We start from the raw sequence: 25,309 nt of genomic DNA, 5'->3' as shown, positions 1-25,309 counted from the left end.
ACAGAAGTAGTTTATAAAAGGAAAGAGGGCTGGTATTAGGCAGAGCGAAGTTTATCCAACAGTACTAGGTGAAGGCATTTCAAGATTGAGATTCAAAACTCATTCATTCATTTAAGGTATCCAGAAAGACTAGAGGTCAAGACTAAGTCATACAAAAAGACAAAATTCCTTTTGTTGACATCTAGGGACAGCTAATCTTCAACAAAGGTGCCAAGAACATACAATGGAGAAAAGATAGTCTCTTCAATAAATGGTGTTGGGAAAACTGGACAGCCACATGCAAAAGAATGAAGGTAAACCACTATCTCATGCCATACACAAAAATGAACTCAAAATGGATCAAAGACTTGAAAATAAGTCCTGAAACTATAACACTTCTGGAAGATAATATCGGTAGTACACTCTTTAACATCGAACTAAAAAGGATCTTTTCAAATACCATGTCCTCTCAGACAAGGGAAATAAAAGAAAAAATAAACAAGTGGGAATTCATCAGACTAAAGAGCTTCTGCAAGGCAAAAGAAACTAGAATCAAAACAAAGAGACAACCCACCAACTGGGAGAAAATATTTGCAAATTATATATCTGACAAGGGGTTAATCTCCATAACATATAAGGAACTCACACAAATGAACAATAAAAAAAGTAACAACCCGATCAAAAAATGGTCAGAGGAGATGAACAGACATTTTTCCAAAGAAGATATGCAGATGGCCAGTAAACACACGAAAAGAGGTTCGACATCACTAACCATCAGGGAAATGCAAGTCAAAACTACACTAAGATATCACCTTATGCCTGTTAAAATGGCTATAATCACTAAGACTAAAAAATAACAAATGTTGGAGAGGGTGTGGAGAGAAGGGAACCCTCATACACTGCTGGTGGGAATGCAAACGGATGCAGCCATTGTGGAAAACAGTACGGAGATTCCTCAAAAAACTAGAAATAGAACTACCATATGACTCAGCTATCCCACTACTGGTTATGCACCCAATTTGAAATCAACAATCCAAAATAACGTATGCATCCCTATGTTCATTGCAGCACTATTCACAATAGCCAAGATGTGGAAGCCATCCAAGTGCCCATCGACCAATGATTGGATAAAGAAGATGTGGTATACACACACACACACACACACACACACACACACACACACACACAGTGGAATACTACTCAGCCAGAAAAAAAGACAAATTCATCCCATTTGCAATAACATGGAAGGACCTAGAGGGAATTACGCTAAGTGAAATAAGTCAGTCTGAGAAAGACAAACACCAGATGATTTCACTCATATGTGGAATACAAACAAATACATGGACAAAGAAAACAGATCAGTGGTTACCAGGGGAAGGGAGGGGTGGCACAGAGGGTGAAGGGAAGCACTCATGTGGTGAGAGTCAAGAAACAATGTACAACTGAAATCTCACATTGATGTAAACTATTATGAATGCAATAAAAATAAGTAAATAAATAAAAGAATAAAATGATTTAAATATAAACAGGCCCGTCCTGCTGCCACTCCTCTGTCAGGAGATTTAAACGGGCCCATCTCTGATGAAGAAGAACCTTCTGGGAAGAGAGAGGCAGCCTGGCAGGGAGAGACGCTCAAAGGGGGAAAAAAAAAATTCCTTGTATTGAGCAGCTCAGGGAAGAAGGCCATGGGAACGTGGAACCGATATACTCCAGTTACACCTTAGGACGGTGGATCTATGGATTTATGTTATTTCTAAGGAAACTGTATTCAGAGTTTCAAACAAGTGACCCACAAACAATATTTCGGAAAATTGACACCTGCCAATATACTGTCCAAAGATTTCAGACTGACACATATTTTTCTCCTACTGACAGTTTGAGTTAGACATTTAACAACTGAATTGTTTATCACAGGTCTCAAAAAAATAGCAGTTCTTGTAAAAGTCCAGTTGGGTATTCTGATTCCTTTTTCAGTGCTTTTTAAAAACTGACTGTTGCTTATTCAGTCATTGACAAATTGACAATAAGTGGAAAATTCCCACCAGTGCATAAGTCTGAGATTCAAGGTAAGATTCAATGAGACCATTTATTCTAGCAGAAGTCACAAGAGATTTTCAAAGCATTCTCCTGTTTATTCATAACAACGGAAGGGAATACTTTCATAACAGATAATAAGTTTGGACTTATAAAGGCATATAAATTGCATGAAGAATAAAGAAAAGCACAAAACACAATAAAGCAAAGTACTGCTGTATGAAAATGGAAATAAGAACGTACTTAAGATGGCAAGTCTTCAGGCATAAATTATGGTTCTTCATAAATGATGCATTATCATTGAGACCAATTATTTTACATGGGCTATGTGGCAAAGTATTTCAGGAAATATACCCCAAATAATCAAGTTCATGTTAAAACCTTTTCTGAAATCACTGGCTTATCGTTGGTAAGGAGCACCTTTTCAGACGCAGGCTTTTTCCAAAGAAAGGCAATAACAGTGGTTAATGCAGCTGTCTATCTAGATTCTGGTAATACAACAAGTAACACACAACTAAAAAGGTAGGTTTAGCTGAAACCTAGTTAATACAAGTCATTTTACAGCTCATCCTTAACACTTAGAGAACAATCTTGCATATTTATTTATATATCAAAGTTTTCTAGGACAACTCTTTCCAGTTTGTGTGTCTTATCTTTCCCAACTAGACTGTAAAATTAATCACAGATTCCTCAAAGATGGAGACTCTCAATATGAATCCAATATAGACTGTAAAACTCCCTGGGGGAAATAATTTTTTGGCCATGAGGCCTAGCACAGAGTCTGATACAGAGCAGGGGACTAATGAGCGTTGATTTAACAGAAGTAAAATGAATGACATATCTTTTAAAATAAGTATCCAAAACAGAACACAACACTTCACACACAGTAGCAATCCAGCAAATATCTGAAGCTTAATTGCTTCTAGTCCCCTTGCTTGGACACCCAGTGGTACTCAGGAGTAAGAAGTTACTTGTAACTAGATCAGTCCTTGTTTCCCATTCACTCCAGGATACAGATGTCAGAAAACACGATGCAATTCACTGCAAAGTGGTTATTACTGGTTTCCATTTTACATGAGTGTTTACACTTCTCATGAAGGCATGGAACCTGAAGAGCGTGTTCAATCGTTTACTTTGATCACGACACTGAGAATTCATTTAATACTGCATATATTAGTAGTATAACTGATTCTCCTTTTTGAAAATAATGTACTTATTGCATTAGCAAAAGGAAACAGCCAATCTCTCTTTTTTGGGGGGGAGGGGATGAGGAAGATTGGCCCTGAACTAACCTCTGTTGCCAATCTTCCTCTTATTGCTTGAAGAAGACTGTTGCTGAGCTAACATCTTTGCCAATCTTCCTCTATTTTTCTGTGGGATGCTGCCACAGCATGGCTTGATGAGCAGCGTGGAGGTCTGCACCAAGGATCCGGACCAACAAAGCACAGTGTACGAACTTAATCACTACACCACTGGGCTAGCTCTCCAATCTCAATATTTTTAAACCACTGTTTCTGGATGTATACATGTCTAAGTTCTACAGGGATTTTTTTTTCCTCTCTCTCTTTGTGAAAGAGAGCAGCATCTAGGAGAAAGTCTCATCACTGGATTTTTTAATTGCTTTTTTTTGAGGAAGATTAGCCCTGAGCTAACATCTACCACCAATCCTCCTCTTTTTGCTGAGGAAGATTGGCCCCGAGCTAAGACCCGTGCCCATCTTCCTCTGCTTTATATCTGGGATGCCTGCCACAGCATGGCTTGATAAGCAGTGTGTAGGTCTACACCAGGGATCTGAACTGGCGAACCCTGGGCTGCTGAAGCAGAATGTGAGAACTTAACCACTACGCTACCACGCCAGCCCCTAATTGCCTTTTTTGTTTTTAAACACAAATCCCAGAGCACAAATCCAAATAAAATATCATCCTGTTGAAATCCATCACAATTTCTGAACATTAGTAGGTTGTCTATATGCAAAAATTAGAGTTAAAAGTATCTATATTCTATAATGATAGATGGATCAGTGAGTTTCTATGAACATAAAGTGACCAAGCACTATGTCTTTGCAGAGGAACAACTCTGTGTCAGTTATTTAATTTCTCTGAGGACAAATCAGACCTTTCAGGACAAATCAAACCAAAGCAAATGGTAAGGGGGTCTTTCTCATTTTAATAAAACTAGTCCCCTCTAACCACCACCTAAATTCTCCTTCTGTTTCTATCCAACTTCTGGAAAATTTAGTCTCAGTCAGGGGTTAAACCTTAAATGTGCAGCACAGACTGGCTATTAATAAATAAGTCCAAGAGGGTAGCCACTAACTCAGCTGTTACAGAGTCAAATGTTTGTCTGCCTGCAACACTTATGCATTCAGGAGCTGAGCATTTCAGGCAGGAGCTGAGCATTTCAGGCAGACAACTTCAATTTTCTTCTCTTATCCCGGAGGGTAAATTGTAATAAATTCTTGAGGAGAAGATGGTACATTCTTGCTGAGGAGAAAAATACAATGGAATGAGAATGCTTGATGTTCTAAGAGTTGGGAAATATAAGTACTAGAAGAACTCGAGAGAAACTAATCTAACTCCCTCATTTCACAGATGAGAAAAACTAGAGCCCAGAAGAGTTAAATGACTTGCTGAGACACACACCCACTTAGTAGCACAGCCAGGACTAGAACTAAAGCCTCTTGATACCTATTAAACCACTGTCAGTTGGTTTACATCAAGTATCTTCCAAACTTCTCTAGACTGTCTTGCTTTGACGGTTTCCTGCCAATTTCACGTGTGATTAATTTCGCGCAGAAAAGGCAGCTTAAAGAGTTAATATACAAGCTGCATTTTAGTCCCTAAATGATTAACACTTTCTAACACTTTCATGCATTGACTAGCAGAGACATTGTATAAAATGACTACCACTTAGAATTACAAATGCAATCATTGTATACATATTTAAAAGGCATGTTCTACATTTTGCAATTGTTTCCACTTCTGGCTCCTGTAATATAACATGATCAGTCTTCATCTTTTAAACCTAACAGTTTATTAAGGTGTATTTACCCAAACCTCCTACATGTGCTGGTTACTTGTGTTTACATGCTTCTAAGTACTGCTGACATAAAGAAGGTATAACTTCCCTATTTTAACCAGGCCCTTATTTGATTTATTTTGCTAGGTTCTCTTCCTTGCAGGCAATCTCCACAAACTATCAAACTGATAATTATTTTCCTTTAGTAGTTTCTTTCTTTCCTGAAATATCTTTTTTTTTTAATTTTTGTTAAAGATTTCATTTTTTTCCTTTTTCTCCCCAAAGCCTCCTGGTACATAGTTGTATATTCTTTGTTGTGGGTCCTTCTAGTTGTGGCACGTGGGACGCCACCTCAGCATGGTTCGAGAGCAGTGCCATGTCTGCGCCCAGGATTCAAACCAATGAAACAGTGGGCCGCCGGCAGTGGAGCATGCGAACTTAATCACTCGGCCACGGGGCCAGCCCCCTGAAGTATCTTTTTTAGATTCATAACCAGATTGACTAAGATGACAGAAAGCAAATCAAATAATTTGCCTGGCATATAGCAGATGCTACAGAAAGCATCATTAAGTACCACAGAGTAAAAGTAAAAATAATAACCTCACTGTATTAAGTGCTGGCTCTGAGTTAGACCCTGTTGTAAGTGCTTTACGTGCATTAACTCTTTTAGTCCTCACAACAATCATATGAGGTGGATGCTCTTATTACTCTGCTTTACAGATGAGCAAAATGAGATCCAGAGGGATTATATAACTTACCAAGTTACACACCTAGCAAACAGAAGTGACAGAATTGAACTGCTGGTCTGACTGCTAACCACGGCACCTCACTGCCTTAATAAACTTCTCACAGGCTTCAATCAGTGTGAAGGTGAAATCCCAAGGGCTTTCCCTGGCCTGAACCACCATGGTTAATCTCAGACTAGGTGCAGGGAGACAGGAAGACCTCGAAAACGTTGTATGCTTTAATCCCTTCCCCTCACTTCCCAAAATGATACTGTTCTAAAAAAGAAAAAACTATTTAAGATGAACATGAAGGAGATTCAAAAGTCTCAAAAGAGATTCCCAACTTCCTTGTTGCCATGATTTGGGGTAGGAAGGGGTACAGGACTGATTATATACACAAATGCTTAAGAAATCGTATTTTCTTAAAAAAATAAGAAAGACACTGAGGACTCTGGGAATCTTGAGCTGAAATGTATCTTAGATCAAGGCAATCCAAATCCTGCATTTTTAAAAGGAGGAAGCTATAATGAAATGTTAGGTGGTTTGTCGAGGTCCCAGATTTTCGAGGCATGGCTCCTAATTTCTAGCTTAGGGTGCTTTTCACCTCCCTCTGTCTGCAATTTAAGAGAGTGCTTATAGTGGACCAGAATGTCAGACGCCACCTATCCAGTGTTTCAAAAGTCTATCTGGGGGCCGGCCCCATGGCCGAGTGGTTAAGCTCACAAGCTCCGCTTTGGCAGCCCAGGGTTTCGCTACTTTGGATCCTACGCGTGGAAATGGTACCGCTCGTCAGCCCATGTTGAGGCGGTGTCCCACATGCTACAACTAGAAGGACCCACAACTAAAATATACAACTATATACTGGGGAGATTTGGGGAGACAAAGCAGGTAAAAAAAAAAAAAAAAAAAAGATTGGCAGCAGTTGTTAGCTCAGGTGCCAATCTTAAAAAAAATTTAAAAAAGTCTATCTGTAAGTGGGTTGTGTCAATGAAAAACTGTATTCCAAGTACCAGGCCAGGCCCCCAAAGCCTGCAGGGTACCCTGAGATCCCCACTTCACCTACACATTTTACCTAACTTTCATATATAACACCATTTTTATGACAAAAACCTACATCCGCTCTAAATTCAACCTGGAACACCAGGCACCAACTTCCATATTCCACGTACAGTTGTCCCTCGGTATCCATGGAGGATTGATTCCAGGAACCCCCGCGGATACCAAAATCTGCAGATGCTCAAGTCCTTTCTATAAAACGGCATAGTACAATGAATACAGTCGGCGCTCCGTAACCACGAGTTTCCCATCCTGGGTTGGTTGCATCCGCAGATGCGAAACCCTCGGATATGAGTGCCGACTGTAAGGGGCCCCTGAAAAGGGGCTTTCTCTGCCTCTCCAGACAGATGCATTGGTGATGTGTGTGTGGGGGGCGGGGGAGGGAATCTAGATTCAGGAAGAGCAGGATAAACATCCTTGGATATTTGCAACTCACAAAATTTATATTTAATACAGATAGTAACTGTAGAAGTCAAACATGCTTTGGCTGTTGGAGAAAGAGGATCACGGGTTCCCCTGGCCCTCTCTCTCCCTAACTTTCAATTGTGAGTTCTGGACTTTGCCAGGGCTATATGATATAATATCTGCCTATAGGGATTGGCATCTACCCAATCAGCAGGTATTATTCAGTTCATAAAAAATGCTTCTTCAAAACGACATGACTTAAAATAATTCCAACACTTCCATATTTTAAAATGCATATTTTATAGTATTAAAAACTTACAATCCAATCTCTAACATTTTTATCATCTGCAATGAATCACTATATGAGTCATAATAAACTACATTATCAAGACTATGAATAATAAAATGACCAGCAATGTAGCCAACACTTATTGGTATATCAAATACAAGGAAATCTAAATTACAAAAAGAAAAGACAACTTAGACGAATGACAAATGGGATACTCCAGCATTCTAGGTTTAATTGAAGAGCACCATCATGTAATATCCCCAATTTAGTTTGGTAACACAGCCTCCAAAAGATTAAGACAATTCCATTGAATTATGAAGGTGAGAATGTGAGCGAGATTTGCATGTTGTACAACTTCTCAACTGAAACCAGCGAGCACAAGAATTATTGCTCTTTGTGACTTAGGGCCTGGTCCCCTTACCCTAAAAAAAGGCTGTTATTTCTTACAGTTGGGCATCACAATGACCTGCTGACTGCTATCATCACTTCCTGGCAGTATACGAAGCTTTACATCCAGGTATGCTTCCAGTTCTACTCCTTCTCTCTCTGTTTGCAGCTATTTGTAGTCACAGTTTGGGTGTGAAATAGTTACTTAGTTTTCCAAACATATCCAGTCCACTGGTGCTATGTTTCAGATTCCTCTTCCCCCTTCAGTGCAGGAAAGGCTCTACAAAACCATTTAACACATTGAAGAAGTAATTATCTCCCAGTACACCGAAGGCGTGAAGGCAACTTCCCAAAGTGACATACAGTTCCACGGGTGTTTATGCCCTAGAATAACCTCGACTTTATCTTCCAATTAAGAATGAAAGTATGATGTCCATTTTAGAACTAAGCAAATTAGGGGCATACTTCTTGATTGAAATAGAAAAAAATATTAGACTACAGAGCATTCTCAAAATATCTTAATAATTCAAAGCAGTAAGGTGAGGGGCTGGACTTATCAAATAATTGGCATCGTCAAGGGTATGAAAATTCTCTATTTAAATCGATCCCTGGTCAACAGCAAGGAAATCATTTAGTTTTAAAATTGGCAATAATTGGATTTTTAAAAATTAAGTGAATTTAAAAGTTTTGAATTAAATTTACTTTCCCAAGTTGTATAGCTTGGAAAAGAAAGAAAACTGCAATTCTGACTTAATAGAGACTTAATCCAAATACTGAAGGTCATGAAATTGCTAAAGTTTTTATTAAACTGAGTTTGGTAGCAGTTTCTTTAAATTCAAATTATATTACAGCTATTCACAGAATTAGGTTTGCTTTATTCAGCTTGTAAATGCAGCAATAACATATTTTTTTTTTTCTGGATGAATGCCAGCTGCTCCTACTTTCTGCTTACCTTCTCTTATGCTTTCCATCATTACCTGGCTCCCTACCTCCCTCCAAAAAGAGTACGGATAAGAATTAAGATAACTGGACAAGTGAGCTCCCCAATTTAGTATCTTCAGTATGACATACAAGACATGAAATGCAGTACCTTCTTATATAATAGTGGGGGTTGGGAGGGAATGTACTTTGATCACAGCACAGTTTATGTTATCTTCAATTCTGAACAATCACTAGTTTAAAACTTCCTCTCTTCAAATATCTATAACAAACAATATATTTCTAACTGAAATCCTACCTTTACTTGAAGCAGGTAAAACTATTTGCACAGCCAATCATGTAAATACATTATCTATATACTTGAAAGGGCTATTTCAATTTCTAATGTAGCAGAGAAACTAAATGTGATTTTCCAATGTTCACATCAAATCAAATAAGCACGTGTTAAATTCTGCTGTAATATGATATTGTTACATAATAAGTTTCCTGTTGGCATCTACAAACACCTCCCAATACCCTACACAGTGTTATGAACTCTAAGTTAGAGTTAAATCTCTAAATTAGAAGGTCCACTGATTGTGGACATACCTGAAAAATAATGTAGCATCCAAAAGACACAAGCTTTCCCAATGCAAAGTACGTTTTTCCCCATTTTTACTTTCCGTTGGGTCCTTAACTATGCCTCTCATCTTATACTTTTCAATGCCCTTGATCCACACAAAGTAGGTGTTGGAAAGACAGCCGAACAATCAACTTATTATCTTCCTGAATCTGATACAAAATAACCAAGGGTGGAGAGGCTTATAGTAAACTCAACCTCCAAAGCATACTGTGTCAAATAAAAGCACACACAGTATGCTTTTCAACATCGAGAAACACTTCTTTTGGACATCAGTTATTTTCATATTGCCATTTTCCATAACTGCTTCACAGGCACCAGAAATGAAGATACTTCTATAGCAATATACTGCATTCAAAAAGAGAAGCTGTCTTCTACCTTCCCTTTAAAATAAAAGAATCTAAGCCCAATTCTAGAGAAGCACCTTCTGTCAAAAATTTGCTTTTCTGAATTAAAGAAAATAAAATTTGCCCCCAAATGTATACTAATCATTACTGATTTTACACATAATTACTATTCTTTGAAAGTTGTAGGACTGTGTTTATTTTTCAGCCAAATTGAGTAACAAAAAGAGAAAGAACTGCGACCTCAACTAATGAATTACATCTTGAAATATACATGATTGTGTTGTCCCCGTGTTACTTTCAATGGTAACTGACACGCCCCGAATTTAACTGTACCAGACAGTTCTATCTGTCCCATCGCTGATCACACACTGCTTCTCTGTTTCTATTCATTATGTATTATAAGAGGTCTAAACACAGCCCAGTATGACAAGAAAAAATTACAATTCTTATGACAGTAAAGTGATGCATTCAAGATCTCTCTTGTAGTACATCCCTGTCCATGAGCATTAACAGACATTTTTTTATAAAGCTAAAATACGTCGGCTGCAAGATCATTACTCTAAGAACCTTCAGCACCCTTTCCTGCAGGTTTTCAGAAAATCCTCGTAAAAAAAAGCAGCATTCAAACCTTGCAAACCAAACTTGCCAAGAACCTTGTGCAATGATCAATAACCTTGGCTACACCGCCATTGGCCCTAAATTCGCGTTCCTGGAGACCAATGCAGCAAAAACCCAAACGAAGGGCTAGCTGAAACCCAACAGAACTGCCGCGCTTCCCCTCCGCCGCCCTCTCTGCCGCATGGAGAGAGGCAAGGGGAGGAGAGGATTGGAGCGAGGCTCACCAGCTCCGAAGATGCTCCGGTGACCTCCGGCTGCGCGGCTAGAGCTGGGCCGGGAAGGCGCTACTGCAGCCGCGGCTGGCCGTGTGGACTATGCCCCTGGTGCATTCCTCGCATTCCTGCACAATCTGTCGCCAGCCGAGGAGCCCGCGGCGCGCGTCCCCCCGGACACACACACCTGCCTACTGCTGCGCCCCGAGCGGCCACGGCCGCCGCGGCGCCTCCACTGCCCGCGCTGTTTGTCGCACTCAGCCAACACGCAGCCAAATCTCGGCCCCGCCGCTCACCCCCTCGCTTCCCGGGTAGGGGGAAAAGGGGAGAGGGTCGGGCAGCCCCGGCGGCCAGCAGGGACACCCAATCTGCCAAGGGGGTGCCGCAGCTCCGCTTCAACTCCCGGCAGGGAGAGGAGGAAGCGGCGGCGCAGGAGAACAGCCGGGGAAGCTCCGGGCTGGGGAAACGGGAGGGGTGGAGCGTGAGGATACGCGGCGAGCAGAGAGGGGCGCACTGGACAGAGGAGGGTGGGCAGGACTGGCAGGAGCGCGGGACTCAGGGGACAAACGCAAGACGGTGCAGGCAGCAGGGGCGTGGGAGGAAGGGGAGGGGGCCAGGATGCAGGATCTGGGGCTGGAGGGACGGACAGACGGCCCGGAGGGCTGGGGAAGGCGGGTGCCCCGGGGTGCTAGGGGCGCGGGGCGGCGAGCCAGGCGGGCAGGAGCGGGGAAGCCTCTGGGCTGGCGTCCAGGAGAGCTCGACCGTGCCGCTCAAGTTCGGGGCTGGGGGCTCTGTATCCGAAAAGGCCAAGGTGGGGAAGGGTCGTGAGCGGCGTGAGGGGGAGACTCGGGGAGAGTAATCGCCGGGAAAAGCAAATGGAGGGTGAAACTTGTGCGCCTGCCGGGGGGAGGGGAACAGGCAGGCGAGTGCGGGCAGGAACACGAGGCGGGGCAGGAAAGCCGAGGCGGCCGCGAGGCGGTGGGGACGGAGTAACGCGAGGGAGGCGCCCGTCCCCCCGGCGCCCCTCGCAGGCAGGTCCCGGCTCGAGCGGGAGGGCCGGGGGGTCTCGTGAGCAGGAGTCTCCGCGCCCGCCCGCGAGCCCGCACACTTACTTTCCAGGTTAGGCAGCGGCCGTCGTCGCTCCGGGGATCAGGGACATGGGCTCCGAGGGGTCGCCGCTGCGACACCCGAAAAAATTAAAAAAGTGCCGCGGCCGAGCGGCTGCCCGCCCCTCCCTCCCCCACCCGCCCCCTCCCCCGAAGCGGCTCTCCCACCACCCCCGGCGGCGGCGGTGGCCAACTTGCCCCGCTACCCCGTGCCCATGGTGCCGCCTCCGCGGCTGGCGTCGACACGGACTCAGCCCCGGAGCCCCCTCTACTGCCCAGAGGCCGCCGCCACCCGCCCAGCCGCCAGCCCGCCTGCCCAGCCAGCCCCGGGCTCCCGGGAACGTCAGCACGCCGCCGTCTCCGGACTTGCTCTCCGCCAACCCCATTGGTCCAAAGGAGAAGGCTGGCCCTCCCCATTGGCCCGGCCCTCATATTGAACGGGCCAATGGGAACTGCTGTTTCAGGTCGCCATAGAGACCGATGCCGTTAAGAGCGAAAGGGCCTGGCCAAGGTGGGGAGTGCGGATGAAGATGTCTCTGGCTTTGGGCGCGGGAGCAGGTGGGAGAAAGATGTACAGGGGGGTTCCCGGGCGCTGGCTCTGAAATCGGGGGCAGCTTTTGCTTTTGCTGCCTGTCAACTCCAGCTGTGCATGGTAGGGTTTGTACCTGGCGTCAAAGGCAGGAACAGCTGAGCCCTTGTACGAATCCCTGAAGGTGAGAGTTTAGGAGTGGGCGTTTCACTTTTCCTGCGTCTGGGGAGCCCCTGAGGCTATGCCCTTTGACCTTTGACATGTGTGCAGCTTCTGCTTCTCCAGGTGAGTTTGCACCCGTCCCTTAAATCTCCGCTTCTTCCTGACACCACCGATCCGCCTAAATTCCACTTGTTTTTCCCAAACACTCCCCCTTACCTGGGGCGGATCTTGCCTCAAAATTGTGGGTCTTTAAACTTACAGCCTTGCCTAACGAGATTCAAAGAGAATTTCCTTTGGATGATATTTTGGTAAGGAAATGGGCTGAGGTGTTGTATAGTGGATGTCATCGGGTCAACACATAAGAAAATGTGCTCTCTGCTTCCCAAAGCAAACCTCTAATCTCTTCGCTAAGGAGACTAAACACCCATCTGTGCATTCTGCACTGTGAGCTTGACAGGTTGCTTGCTCTTTCCTCTAAGAGGTTGCAGGGTGGGGAAAGACACAGGTGACAGAGTCAATCCTTCATGCCTTCTAATGATTTCACAAGAGAGTAAAGGAAATAGATTACAGTTGATGGATTTTGTTTTCTGGGTATTTTCCAGTTTATCTCTAAATTTGATAAAGAAATGATCTGAGGCATGGAATCAGTACACACAAACGTCTTGAGCTTTAACAACGAGTCCTCTGCCTTCATTTAAAGTTACTTTGTGCTACTGGGTCAGTACTAATTTTTTTTTTTTTTTGTAAATGACTTTCATATTTAGGTACTGGCTATTAAAGTAGGACTTCATGATTATATTAGATTTTAAGCATTATATTGCTCTATCATATAGCCACTGATATTTTTAGGTTCCTTCTTTTGATGACTTAGCTATTTTTATACTAATCTCTTTAGTAAGAAGACTGTGTTTATGTTACTGTCCCTCAAGTTGGAGGGACCATATTGTGTGAAAACGCTGAAAGGATTTTGGAAATTACAAATATTTTTTGAGGGAAACAGATTACTGTGTGTGCAAGCTACAAATGTCTACTGTCTTGAATTTTAAGTTGGATAATATGCTTTGCTATTGGTTTTTATCTTACTGTAATTGAAGATTAAAAATAGATAAGAATTATTACTATGATTCCTTGATTGGAAAAATATGTCTTACAATTTGTAGTAAAGTTTGAACTTAGTTGACAGTCCTATGCAAGGTTGGACTGTAGAACAAACAGCCAAACATGTGAGTGTTCCCCCTAAATATTTCAAGAATTGGGAGGGAATCACCAGGGACTGAGGGGTGCTGTATCATGCTTTGCCATCATGGAAATTAGCTCCTCATGCTCTCAATTTCTGGCTTTTTTGTGTTGGCATATCAGAGAATAGAAAAAGTAAAATGCAAATTTTTATAAATAAGACTCATTTTTAATGTGCTAACAAAATGCCAATAATTTGGTTTTTAAAAATTTTAATAATAAATGAATGGAAGATGTGTCTAAAAAGTAAGAAAAAAATTGATATTTCTTTTTTCTTGCCTTAGACTAACATGGAAAGAAGAAAATAAGAACTAATTGATTTTTCACTTCTATAATCTTTTCTCTTTGTATTTTTCTCAGATCACGTTTGACAAGTATTTTGATATTGTGTATTTCCCGTTTGTCATGATTAAAATGTTACTAAAATTCACGATGAATAATGTCCCCTAAAATGTTGTCATTCAACATTTTTTTTCATAATTCTTTCACTCAGTTGAAAGGTTTCTTTTGAACCTGCTCCCTCACTATCAAGCATTGCTGGATGAGGTTAAGAAATCACTTTGTTCCACTAAAAGTTTATGCTATCCAGACTTGGCTGGATCTTCACTGATTCTCTAAATTCCTTTCCTCATCAGAAGGGTGATTATTCAGGACTCTTATCCAGGGCTGTTATCCAGGGCACTTCTCCCAAACCTGTCCTATTTCTGCTCTCCTTAAGCCCCCACTATACTTGGACTTCTTCCAGTTCTGCACATGAGTTTGCCTCATACTTGACTGAGGTATCCACCATGAGGTTCCTCAACTTAACTTTCCTAAACCTCAGTCTCGATTTTTACACTTCATCACTTCCTTTACTCCTGGCTGAGAAGGGGTGTCTATTATTCTCTTCTGAGCTCCTACTCCATTTGTGCTCCTAAACATTGGCCATCCTTCTTCCTCCAGGATTTTACTCCATTGATTACAATTTCTCTCTTAGATCATGTATTACAGCCTTTCCTCCGAATTTTTTTCCTGTGCCTTACAAACATCCTTTTGTAAAACTACCTTCCTTTTATCCTACTTCCATCTCCAGCTGTTGACCTTCCCTTTCATCAAGAAATAGTCTGAAGGGAATTTCTTGAGTCTTCTATTTTTTCACCCTCAATGTTCTGGACCTTGAATACAACTAAAATGATTTTTTTTGAAGAAGAAGAGGAAGATTAGCCCTGAGCTAACATCTGCTGCCAGTCCTCCTCTTTTTGCTGAGGAAGACTGGCCCTGAGCTAACATCCATGCCCATCTTCCTCTACTACTTTATATGTGGGACTCCTACCACAGCATGGCTCACCAAGCGACACCATGTCCACACCCGGGATCCGCACCGGTGAACCCCGGGGCCGCCGAAGCAGAACGTGTGCACTTAACTGCTGTGCCACTGGACTGGCCCCTGAGATGATTTTTAAGATTGTGCTGTCTCCACAAAACCCTATCTCATTTTGCCAGTAAAGTTCTCTCCCACAAAAGTGCCCTTTACTTGCAAATTGCAATGCTTCAATTCCAGATTTCTGGTGAAGGGTAGAAACTGTTGTCTCTTACCCTGATGAGCCATAGAAATGCAAATGACCTACTTGAGAAGAGGAAGCATTAACCTGCTAGCTACACCACCTGGGTGGGTCTAACTACTGGGACATAGAGGAGGGAAGAGGGGTCTTCGCTCAGGCTGACTGTGGGGCCTAGGGCAAGTTGGAAAACTTAGAAAGATTAGAAAGAAGAAAGAGATTTGGTGAGCTCCACCCTCAAGAACAAAAGTGGAAATCCGAGGGACCTTTTCAATCACCATCCCAGAAAGAGGTCAGCCTAAACCTTTCATGGTTATGAAAAATTTGCAACTTTCCAATGTTTGTTATTTTCGTATTAGCCCATAATGATTAGTAGTAAAGTCCTGAAAAAGAATTGCAGAGGCAGCAAGGAAAAGGGGGAAGCAGAAATACTGCCTCTCTTCGTTCTTGGATGTCTACAGAGAAGGTGGGAACAGTGAAGATAAGAACTCCAAAAAGTGCACTGATAACTGATAGTTGTTTTTCTTGTTATTGTTTTTAAAAATAATGTTAAAACGGAGGCAGATGGCAAATGAAGGAAAGAGCCGTGGAATAAACTGGTCCTGAGAAGGGATACCAGAGTTTAATAATAGTTCTGCTCAGGATTTCAGAATTGGCTGTGCCCCACCTCCAGCCCATTCTCTGAATATGTGAATCCTCCCCTGCCCTTAGGGGCCCAGCCCAAGTAGTTGCTTGTAGGGACTTTTCCGAAGATTTCCTGACCTTACCCGCCTCTGCAGAGGGTGATTGCTGCCTTACTATATTATTGCACTTAACACTCTCTGCCTCATGGTATAGTTATTTGCGTGTGAGACCTTCTTTCCTGGAGGATAGGCTATGTGTGGTGGTCATGACTCTATCCTCTGTAGTGCCTTAGACTACTGAAGTGCTTCCCACACTAAGAAAAGCTGACATTCCTTAATCTTTTTTTTTTTTTTAGTCCTTGGAAGAATTTAACTTCCAACAATGAAAAACTGGAATCAGTAACATTGGGAGGTAGTTAGAAAAAGATGACACTAGAGGTTCAGTGTGGAAAAGTGAGGTAATGTGTGGCAGAGTGGAGTAGAGGTTGTTGCCATGTAGACTAGGAGAGAAAGGCCTCAGATCTTATCTCTACCAGGACCTATCTGCCCCTCTATGAGGGTGGGGACCTGTGTGAGAAGGACTAGCTGCATGGCTTTGCCATGAAGTTTTCATATTTAGAGGTAAGGGTATTAAATTCCATGTATGGGGGAAAGCAGTCGAAACTCAGCTTTGTCAAGCAGGTTAAAAAAGGGTTACATAAATTTTTTCCATTTGAAGCATCCAGGTTGTTCTGTCTTTTGGAACACAGTGGAATCATGAGGATTTAACAACTTTATAAAATCAGAAAAGTATCCAGCATCTGGTAAGTGTAATAGGCATGTTTCTGAGTACCTGTATCTAGAGCCCTTGTGGTAGGCAGCCCTGCGTGCCTCGTGATCTTGCATCTGGGCATGGTATCAGCCCCAGTGGGGAAGCCGATTCAAATATAGCCAGTCCATTGGCTGATCATTGACCCATAACCTGTAACAGTACCAATCAGATTTTTCTCCTGGGAATTTGGAATTGCGAGAACAAGTGAGCCAGAGAGAGCAACTGCCTTGGTCCTGATGTTTTCTGGGTTTCTAATCTCCCATGAAGCCAGAATAAAATTCACTTTTTGTTTTCTCTTGAGATTTATGTTTCTTGTAATCACCTTTAACCCATTCTTTTCCTGGTTTTCCTTTAGTGAGTCTCTGTTCCTTACAATCAAAAGATTTCACTAAAATATTACGCAAATGTTTTACGACAAAACGAAACATCCATAATGACCATCTTATTGAACTATGAAGAGCAACGTTCTAAAAATTTCTAACAGAAATTGAGTAGAAAATGATCGATCTGTCTAGTTCCAAATATTGCCAACCTAAGTTGAGTAAAAGAGCTGTATTTAGTGTGGTGTCTATTCTTTCCCACTCCCCAACCTCAAAGCCTTTTATTGCTCAGTTCTCCCCCTTTGAAACTGGGACCAAGAGAAGATCCTTGAGAAGATGAGCAATATGATTACTTTTCTAGGGTAGAATCATGTTGCCACACCATTGGTATAAGAAGAAAATATCAGATTTTATATTTATTTTATACATTTATACTAATTTTTTAGGAACCAAGCTAAAAAAATAAAAATAAGATAGGAAAATTTATCAGAGATATCTCCTAGTAGCCCCAGAACTCAGGGGAAACAGATTATGAAGTTTAAGTTCCAGCAATTAAAAAACCTTTCAGGAGGAAAATGAGACTCCATCCAAAATTGCTACAATATTTATCTAATCTATCTGGTTTTCAACAAAAAATTATGAAACATACAAAAACAGAAAAGAGTGACTCAAATTCAGCAAAATATGTAGGCAGTAGATACACTGAGTGGGCCCACTTGTTGGATTTAATAGACAACTAACCCAAAGCAGCTATTATAAATATGTTGAAAAACTTAAAGAAAAAATGACACAAAAAATGGGGGTTCTCAAGAGAGAAATAGAAACTGTGAAAAAGAACCAAATGGAAAATCTAGACCAGCAGAAACTATCCAAGCTGGCGAACAGAAAGCAAAAAAGAGTATAGAAAAATGAACAGAGCCTCAGAAATTTGTGGGACAGCTGGGAGTACAAGAAGGAAGGCAGGGATAGAAGGGTATATAAAAAATATTTGAAGAAGCGATGGCCTAAAACTTCCCAAGTTTTATAAAAATTTTAATCTACAGATCCATGAAACACAGTAAACCCTGAGTAGAATGAACATGAGGAGAAACAGAGCTAGATACATCATAGATTGCTGAAAGACAAACATGAGAAAGTTTTGAAGCAACAGAAGAATAACAACTCATCATGTACAAGGGAACCACAATAAAATTCACAGCTGACTTCTCATCAGAAACAAAGGAAGCAAGAGGGAAGTGGAAGGACATATTCAAAGTCCTGAAAGAAAAAGCTTGTTGATCAAGAATTCTGTATCTAACAAAACTGTCAAAAATGAAGGTGACAGTCCTCATAAATACACCTCTGTTGGAAGTGTGCTAATTACCGACAGAAACTGTATCGTTGCCAGCTTTGAGTGGAAGCTCAAAGCAAAAGAAGTCTGTCAGACAGATGCAGGGCACCTGGCAAGTCAACAATCTCCATTTGTAAAGCAGCTCTTGACTCACTCCCAACCCTGGGACATCAAGTCATCACCACACTAAAATGCTTTTTGAGATACTAGATTTGAAGTTCTCCTAAAATAAACTCTTGGGAAATATGACCTCATTATTTTCCTAACTCCAAAGCTCTCTGTCTGCTTCATAAAGGTGGCAATAAGCTGACTAGAGCAGTAGAGGAGAGAAGATAAATCACAGACAAGAGCTCTCCCCACATCATATCCTCTGACCATGGCACCTGGCCCTTTCCATCTCTGGGCCCCTGTTTCCTTTATACACCAGGTCAGCTAACTGTCACCACAGGGCTTCCACACAGCTGATTACAGCTTCTGTGCATCTCTGGGGCTGGACTGAGGGAGCAAGTCAACAGCACCTGCTAGTACATCATCTTGTCAGAAGCCAGAAATCAAGAGCTGCCATATTTTTCTGTAGTTTAATAGATTTTTAAAATAAGAAAAGAAAAAAACAATGAAAATAGATGCAGAAAACTCAACTGACAAGATCCAACACCCATTCGCGATAAAAATGCTCAACAAATTTGCAATAGAAGGGAACTTCCTTAATATGATAAACTGCATCTATTAAAAACCTACAGCTAACATGACATTTGTGGTAAAAGACTGAATGCTTTCCCCCTAAGATTGAAAATAAAATGAGCTTCCACTCTCAGCCCTTTTATTCAGCATTATACTGGAGTTTTTAGACATTGTAATAAGGAAAGAAAAATAAATTAAATACATATATATTGGAAAGGAAAAATTAAAGCTGTCTTTATTCACAGATGACATGATCCTATACATAGAAAATTCCAAGGAGTATACAAAAAAAAAGTACTACTAGAAGTAATAAATGAATTTAGCGAGGTCACAAGATACAAGACCAATGTATAAAAATCAGTTGTAATTTTATATGCTAGGAACTAGCAACTTGACAACGAATTTGAGGAAAAACTTCCATTCATAATAACATGAAAAAGAATATGATACTTAGGAGTAAATTTTAGAAAAGAAGTATAAGGCCTCTGATCAATAGATTCAATATGATTCTTATCAAAATCCTAGCAGGCACGTTTTATAGAAATTGACAAGCCAGTCTTAAAATGGACATACATAGGAACAAGAATACCCAAAACAACAAAAGTAGGAGGAATTGCAATAGGCAATTTCAAAACTTACTATAAAGTCACAGCACTAGAATATAGTATTAGCATAATAATAGCCATTTACATCAGTGAAATAGAATAGAAGGTACAGAAATAAGTCTTTGCATTTATGGTCAATTGCTTTTCAACAAAGATGCCAAGGTAGTTCAATAGGGAAAAGGGTGTTTGTTCAAGAAATGCTACTGGGATAATTGGACATTCATATGCAAAATAATGAACTTATAGTCTTACCTCGCACCATACAAAATGATTAACTCAATAAGCATCATAGACCTAAGAACTAAAAGTATAAGGGTTCTATAAGAATTGTTAATTCTGTAAGAACTAAAATTATAGGACCTCTGGAAAAAGCATAGTACAAAATCTCTGTGACTTTGCTTTAGGCAAAGACTCATATTAGATATGACACCACATCATGATCCATAAAAGAAGAAATTGATAAATTGGACTTAATAAAAAATAAAAGTTTTGTCCTTCAAAAGACATCAGTAAGAAGATAAAAAGAGAAGCCACAGACTGGGAAAGAATGTTTGCTAATCATAATCTGATAAAGGACTTATGTCTAGAATATACTTCTAAACGTCAAAAAAAAAAAAAAAGAGGGGCAGCAACTCAACTAAAAAATGTGCAAGATATTGGAATAGACATTTCACCAAATGGTTGATAATCACTTGAAAAGATACTCAACATGATTAATCATTAGGAAATGCACAGGAAAACCACAATACAATACCAGTACAGAACCACTAGAATGAGTATAAGGAAAAGATTGATAACACCAAGTGATGACAAGGACATGGAAAAACTGGAACTTTCATAAATTGCTTACTGGTATACCCAATTTGGAAAACCACTTGACAGTTTTTTAAAAATATAAGTATAAACTTACCACATGACCCAGCAATTCTACTTCTAGAAATCTACTCAAGAGGAATAAAATCATATGTCCACACAAAGACTTTTACATGAGTAATAGCAATATTATTCATAATAGGAAGAAACTGGAAATAATCCCAAATGTCCATCAACTAATGATTAGATAAAATGTGGCACAATGGAAGATTATTCAACAATAAAAATACTGAACGATTGATACATGCTACAACATGAAGAAGCCTCCAGTATACTATGCTAAGAGGAAAAAAGCCAGCCACAGAAGGCCACTTGTATGACGCCGTTTTTACGACACCTCCAAAAATCAAAAAGTAGAGAGACAGAAAGCCGATCACTAATTACCTTGAGCTGGGATGAGAAGATTGAATGCAAGTAGTTATGATTATGATAGAACTTTTTCAGGTGATGGAAATGTTCTAGAGCTGATTGGTGGTGATGGTTGCACAATTATACATTTTATTGAAAATAATTGCATTGTACACAATAATGGATGTATTTTATAGAATGTAAATGAGATCTCAGTACAGCTGTTACAAATAAAAACTAAAAAAAATGACATAAGCACATCATCTTAAAACTCTCATATATGAACACTTAGTAAATCTGAAAACAATTTTCTGACATGATTGAAAATCTTCCAATGGTATTTTGGTGGATTTAGATGACATTTGTTAAATATTAAGGGAAAAAAAGCTTTGCAAGGAAAACATTGATATCAGGGAAGGGAGATTTATGAGAGATAAAGACTAAACTACAACTTTTGTATAATTAGTGGGTGGAAATGAAATTTGAGTATCATGATTGAGTATGTGAAGCTAATTTTGTACTTCGTTCACAATCTTTTTGCAGCATCTATTTTAGCTATTATAGCCCTTGTAGCCAAGTATGGGAATAAACTGAGCTTAGACTTTGAATTCTTATATAAGCAGGTATTAAACCAAGAATTTCAAGGGAATGCCACATTTTCCATCATATAACTCTCTTGAAATTTATTAAAGTTATTAAAACTATGCATGTCACTACTATATATCTTTTTTTGTACTTAGGAGTTTTTCTATATTTGTGTTTTATAATTTACATGATGTTAGCACAATATTACACTTGAAGAATTTGTAATAAATAATTTTAAAAGTGTGTGCTCAAAACTGTGTAGTAATAGAGGTATGTGATTGACAATGTTTGGAGACCTGAGTTTTATTAGAATACCTTAGACAAAATGTACCTTCTTTCTCTCGTGTTTTGGTTTGTTTGTTTTGTTGTTTTTTTTTTAGTTTTTCTCTTCTCTCTACCCCAGGTAGTAGAAATAAGTCTTTGGAAGACTACTTTCTAATCTTATTCTTTTGCTTTTTTCATTGTCTTAAAGATCACTTAGATCATTTACCTCCAATAAGTAGCATTTGAATCTGTAACATCTTCACAGACATTGATTATTATTGTGATCAAACTTGAGAGAGGTCAATGAAGTCTCGAGTGGTATTGAGAAGAGTATTCTTTTGACACATCCAAATGATGTGAAAGAGGGACCTAAATAACAAAAATATAGGAAGAGGAAAGCCAAGGAAATTGCTATAGAGAATTTGAGAAAAGAAAAAAATTCTACCCGCACAGAATTAATGCATTTTTTCTGTAAAATTATAGGATTTTAGAGCTGGAAAGAACCTTAGAGATTACAAACCAGCATTAAAACTGGTCATATAGGGGCTGGCCTGGTGGTGCAGCGCTTAAGCACTCACGTTCCACTTCTGCAGCCCAGGGTTAGCCGGTTCAGATCCTGGGTGCAGACATTGCACCGCTTGGCAAGCCATCCTGTGGTAGGCATCCCACATATAAAGTAGAGGAAGATGGGCATGGATGTTAGCTCAGGGCCAGCCTTCCTCAGCAAAAAGAGGAGGATTGGCGGCAGATGTTAGCTCAGGGCTAATCTTCCTCAAAAAAAACAAAAACAAAAAACTGGTCATATAACTCCCTCCCTAAGACTCTTTCCATCCAACTGTATTGATCTCTCTAATAAAGACAAAATTAATATGATTTAGACATTTCACTGTGTTTCCTATATATATGTATGTGACTAAATTTTCCAGATCTAAAATAATGTCAATTTAAAATTTTTTATAGAGGTGAAACATTAGAGGAAAAACATACGTGATTATACCAAGAATTCTCTTCCTTGCATTTTTGAATGGCTACTTTATCTACATTGCTCTTCTATAACATAATATGACTATTAAGAAGATGACAGCTTCAGGTATTTTGTATTTAATCTTCAATATGTAATTATCTTTTATGGTCTTGAAATTTAGTCAAAACATATTGACCACCACTTGTGTGTTTAAAGCTGACAAATTGTGTCTGATATAGTTGGTGGAGGAGCACTGAGCTCAAAGTCAGGAGATCTGGTTGGCTTCTAGCCTTGAGTATGCTACCTACTTCTTCAAGTTTTGGACAAAGCATTTAATCTCTGGCTCTGTGTTTACTCATCTGTAAAATCTATTAGACTAAAATCTTTTCTGGGCTTAGGTTAATTCGTGTATAGGATGAAACACTGCATGATCTCATTCTAAATCTTGGCTTTGTTCTCTTTTGAAAGAAATTTACCAAAAATGTTTATCACTTTGCTATAGCCCTTAAGTCTATTTCCACCATCCTCTTTGTTTTCATTTTTCCGTAAACTATCTTTGAATAGACGTCTTTCTTTTTCTTTAAGATCTGCCTCTCCCCTTAACTCCCACTTATGTCTTGACTTCTTTCCCCTCTCTCTAGGACCTTATCCTTATCTTAACAAGGGCACAACTATTTACTGAAAAAAAGCATGACAGAGCTGCATTTCTGGGCATGTTGAGGAGCACCGCCTGTGAGTTGTCTCACTTCACTGAGAGGGAGTAGAATAGGGAGGTCTGGTTCATGGCCTTTGGAGCCAGACTGCCTGGGTATGCATCTGGTCTCTGCCAATGGTCTCTGTAGCTGTATGATCATGGGCCTCAGTTTCCTATTCTGCAAAATAGGAACAACAGTGTTATCCAAACATTGCAAGGATTAAATTAGTCAAAATAGATAAGGCTCTTAGGATAGTGCCTGGTTCATAGTAATTGCTCAGTAAATGTTGGTGATTATTTCTCCCCTCTACATAGAGCCTTGTAAGATGGTAATAACTTCAGCACAGGCTGGAAGAGAAAAGGGTAGTGCTGAGGCACAGGAATAGCTCGAGAGAGAGGGTTGGTGTGTTCTTACAGGTTGGGGCCTTCTGCAACAACATTCCTTATTCCCTACTCGCTGCTCTTTCCCTTCCGTCCTCCTGGGATGTAAATGTTGGGCAAAAGCATGATGAAGAGGAAGACTGGCATGGTTTGTGGGTGATATACCTTTCACTTAATTTGCAGAAATGGCTACCTTTGGCAACTTTTTCTCCAAGTAAATTATCTGTTCGAAATGTGATTTTTTTTGTCTTCTGCCATAATTCTGAACTGGCATGCCATAATTATTATACTCTAAGACATTAAAAAAAAGCCCAGGAATTGTCCTTGGGCAGGCCTATTTATATAATACTCCATTTGAGAAATAGCACTGGAAAAAACTGTTCTTAGCAAAGAATGATAATTGATGAAAACATTTCTTTGCTAACAATCTAAGGGAAGCAATCTGTTCTCAGCTCTTTCAAACTACAAAATAGATTTAGCTGTTCCTGAACAAAAGCCATTTATTTATTTTCAATACTACCTTTAACAAGCCTTTGTTTTTCATAATGGGGCTCTTTTGCTATTTTCTATCAAAGCAGGTTTTCAAAATATAACAGCTCTTTTAATAAGGAAAAGGCAGCCAAATCTAATAGCAGGATTCTAGTTTGGGTGCAAAGCATACTTTCCACCTCAATATTTAACTATTGAGTTTTTTAAGGGGAAGGGGCTTGTACATTTTGATTATGAAGTCCCATTATACCTAATGTTCTGTAGAGTGAGCATAACAAATATGCCACATAAAAATAAAAGCATAAAAAAAATTTTGAATGGTAAGAAGCCAAAATTCTATAGTACTTAGAAAATTATAATATTGCACATACCTGATGAACATGGAAGACGTTGAATCTGGATAAATCAATGAGTATTTCATTTTTACTTACGCTTTTCGAGGATGGAAAGAAAACATAATAATAACCAATATTGACAAAAGGCTAATTAGTGCAAGTACTTTTGCAGATCATAAATTATCGTTTTGGAAGCTCAAAAAGAAATACATCAACAAAAGTAGGAATTAAAACTCCCAAGCCATAGGATGTTACATAGGAAAGAATTTGCTTTTTAATAAGACATCTTCAGCATATTTTGATTTCAAATGCTAACATAAGAGAAAATGTCACATATTGCATTATCATGTAAAAAATCAATATACATCTCAATAATCAATATACCAAAAAAAATCTCATTTAAAAATGAACAGAGGAACTGAGTAGACATTTTTCCAAAGAAGATGTATAAATGGCTAACAAGTATGTGAAAATGTGCTCAACATCACTAACCATCAGGAAAATACAAATCAAAACTACAATGAGATATCACCTCACACCTGTTAGAATGGCTATTATTAAAAAGACAAGAGATAAGTGCTGACAAGCATGTAGAGAAAAGAACCTTTGTATACTATTGGTGGGGATGTAAATTGGTGTAGCCACTATGGAAAACAGTATGGAGGTTTGTCAAAAAATTAAAAATAGCAGCCAGCCCCATGACTGAACAGTTAAGTTTGTGCGCTCCACTTTGGCAGCCCAGGGTTTTGCTGGTTCAGATCCTGGGCGCAGACATGGCACCACTCATCAGGCCAGCCTGAGGCGGTG

The 25,309-nt window shown here is 40.0% G+C and overlaps 2 protein-coding genes across 38 annotated transcripts in view; one reads left to right on the top strand and one right to left on the bottom strand.

The window, feature by feature from the left end:
• The window catches only part of PKP4 (plakophilin 4), a 232,555-nt gene extending 220,532 nt beyond the window's left edge, over positions 1-12,023 (bottom strand). For 17 of the 29 annotated variants that reach the window (XM_070507849.1, XM_070507855.1, XM_070507863.1 and 14 more), the window contains exon 1: positions 11,741-12,023. The gene's annotated coding sequence lies outside the window, so the exon portion shown is untranslated. Of the gene's footprint in view, positions 1-10,640; positions 11,078-11,740 lie in introns of those variants that run through there. The other 12 variants (XM_070507851.1, XM_070507856.1, XM_070507858.1 and 9 more) reach the window with 7 other exon arrangements.
• A 135-nt stretch (positions 12,024-12,158) lies between these two features.
• Positions 12,159-25,309, top strand: part of CCDC148 (coiled-coil domain containing 148) — a 227,087-nt gene continuing 213,936 nt past the window's right edge. For 7 of the 9 annotated variants that reach the window (XM_070507884.1, XM_070507879.1, XM_070507882.1 and 4 more), the window contains exon 1: positions 12,159-12,548. Coding sequence is in view for 2 of the 9 variants with exons in the window: in XM_044768881.2 (XP_044624816.1) it covers positions 12,524-12,548 (25 nt within the window). In the remaining 7 variants the exon portion in view is untranslated. The remainder of the gene's footprint in view (positions 12,549-25,309) is intronic. The other 2 variants (XM_070507880.1, XM_070507878.1) reach the window with 1 other exon arrangement.

This window comes from Equus asinus, chromosome 4 (genome assembly GCF_041296235.1).
Source record: "Equus asinus isolate D_3611 breed Donkey chromosome 4, EquAss-T2T_v2, whole genome shotgun sequence".
Classification (NCBI taxonomy): Eukaryota; Metazoa; Chordata; class Mammalia; order Perissodactyla; family Equidae; genus Equus; species Equus asinus.
The sequence above is the reverse complement of the archived record's forward strand: the minus strand, read 5'-3'. Positions and strand labels throughout refer to the sequence as shown.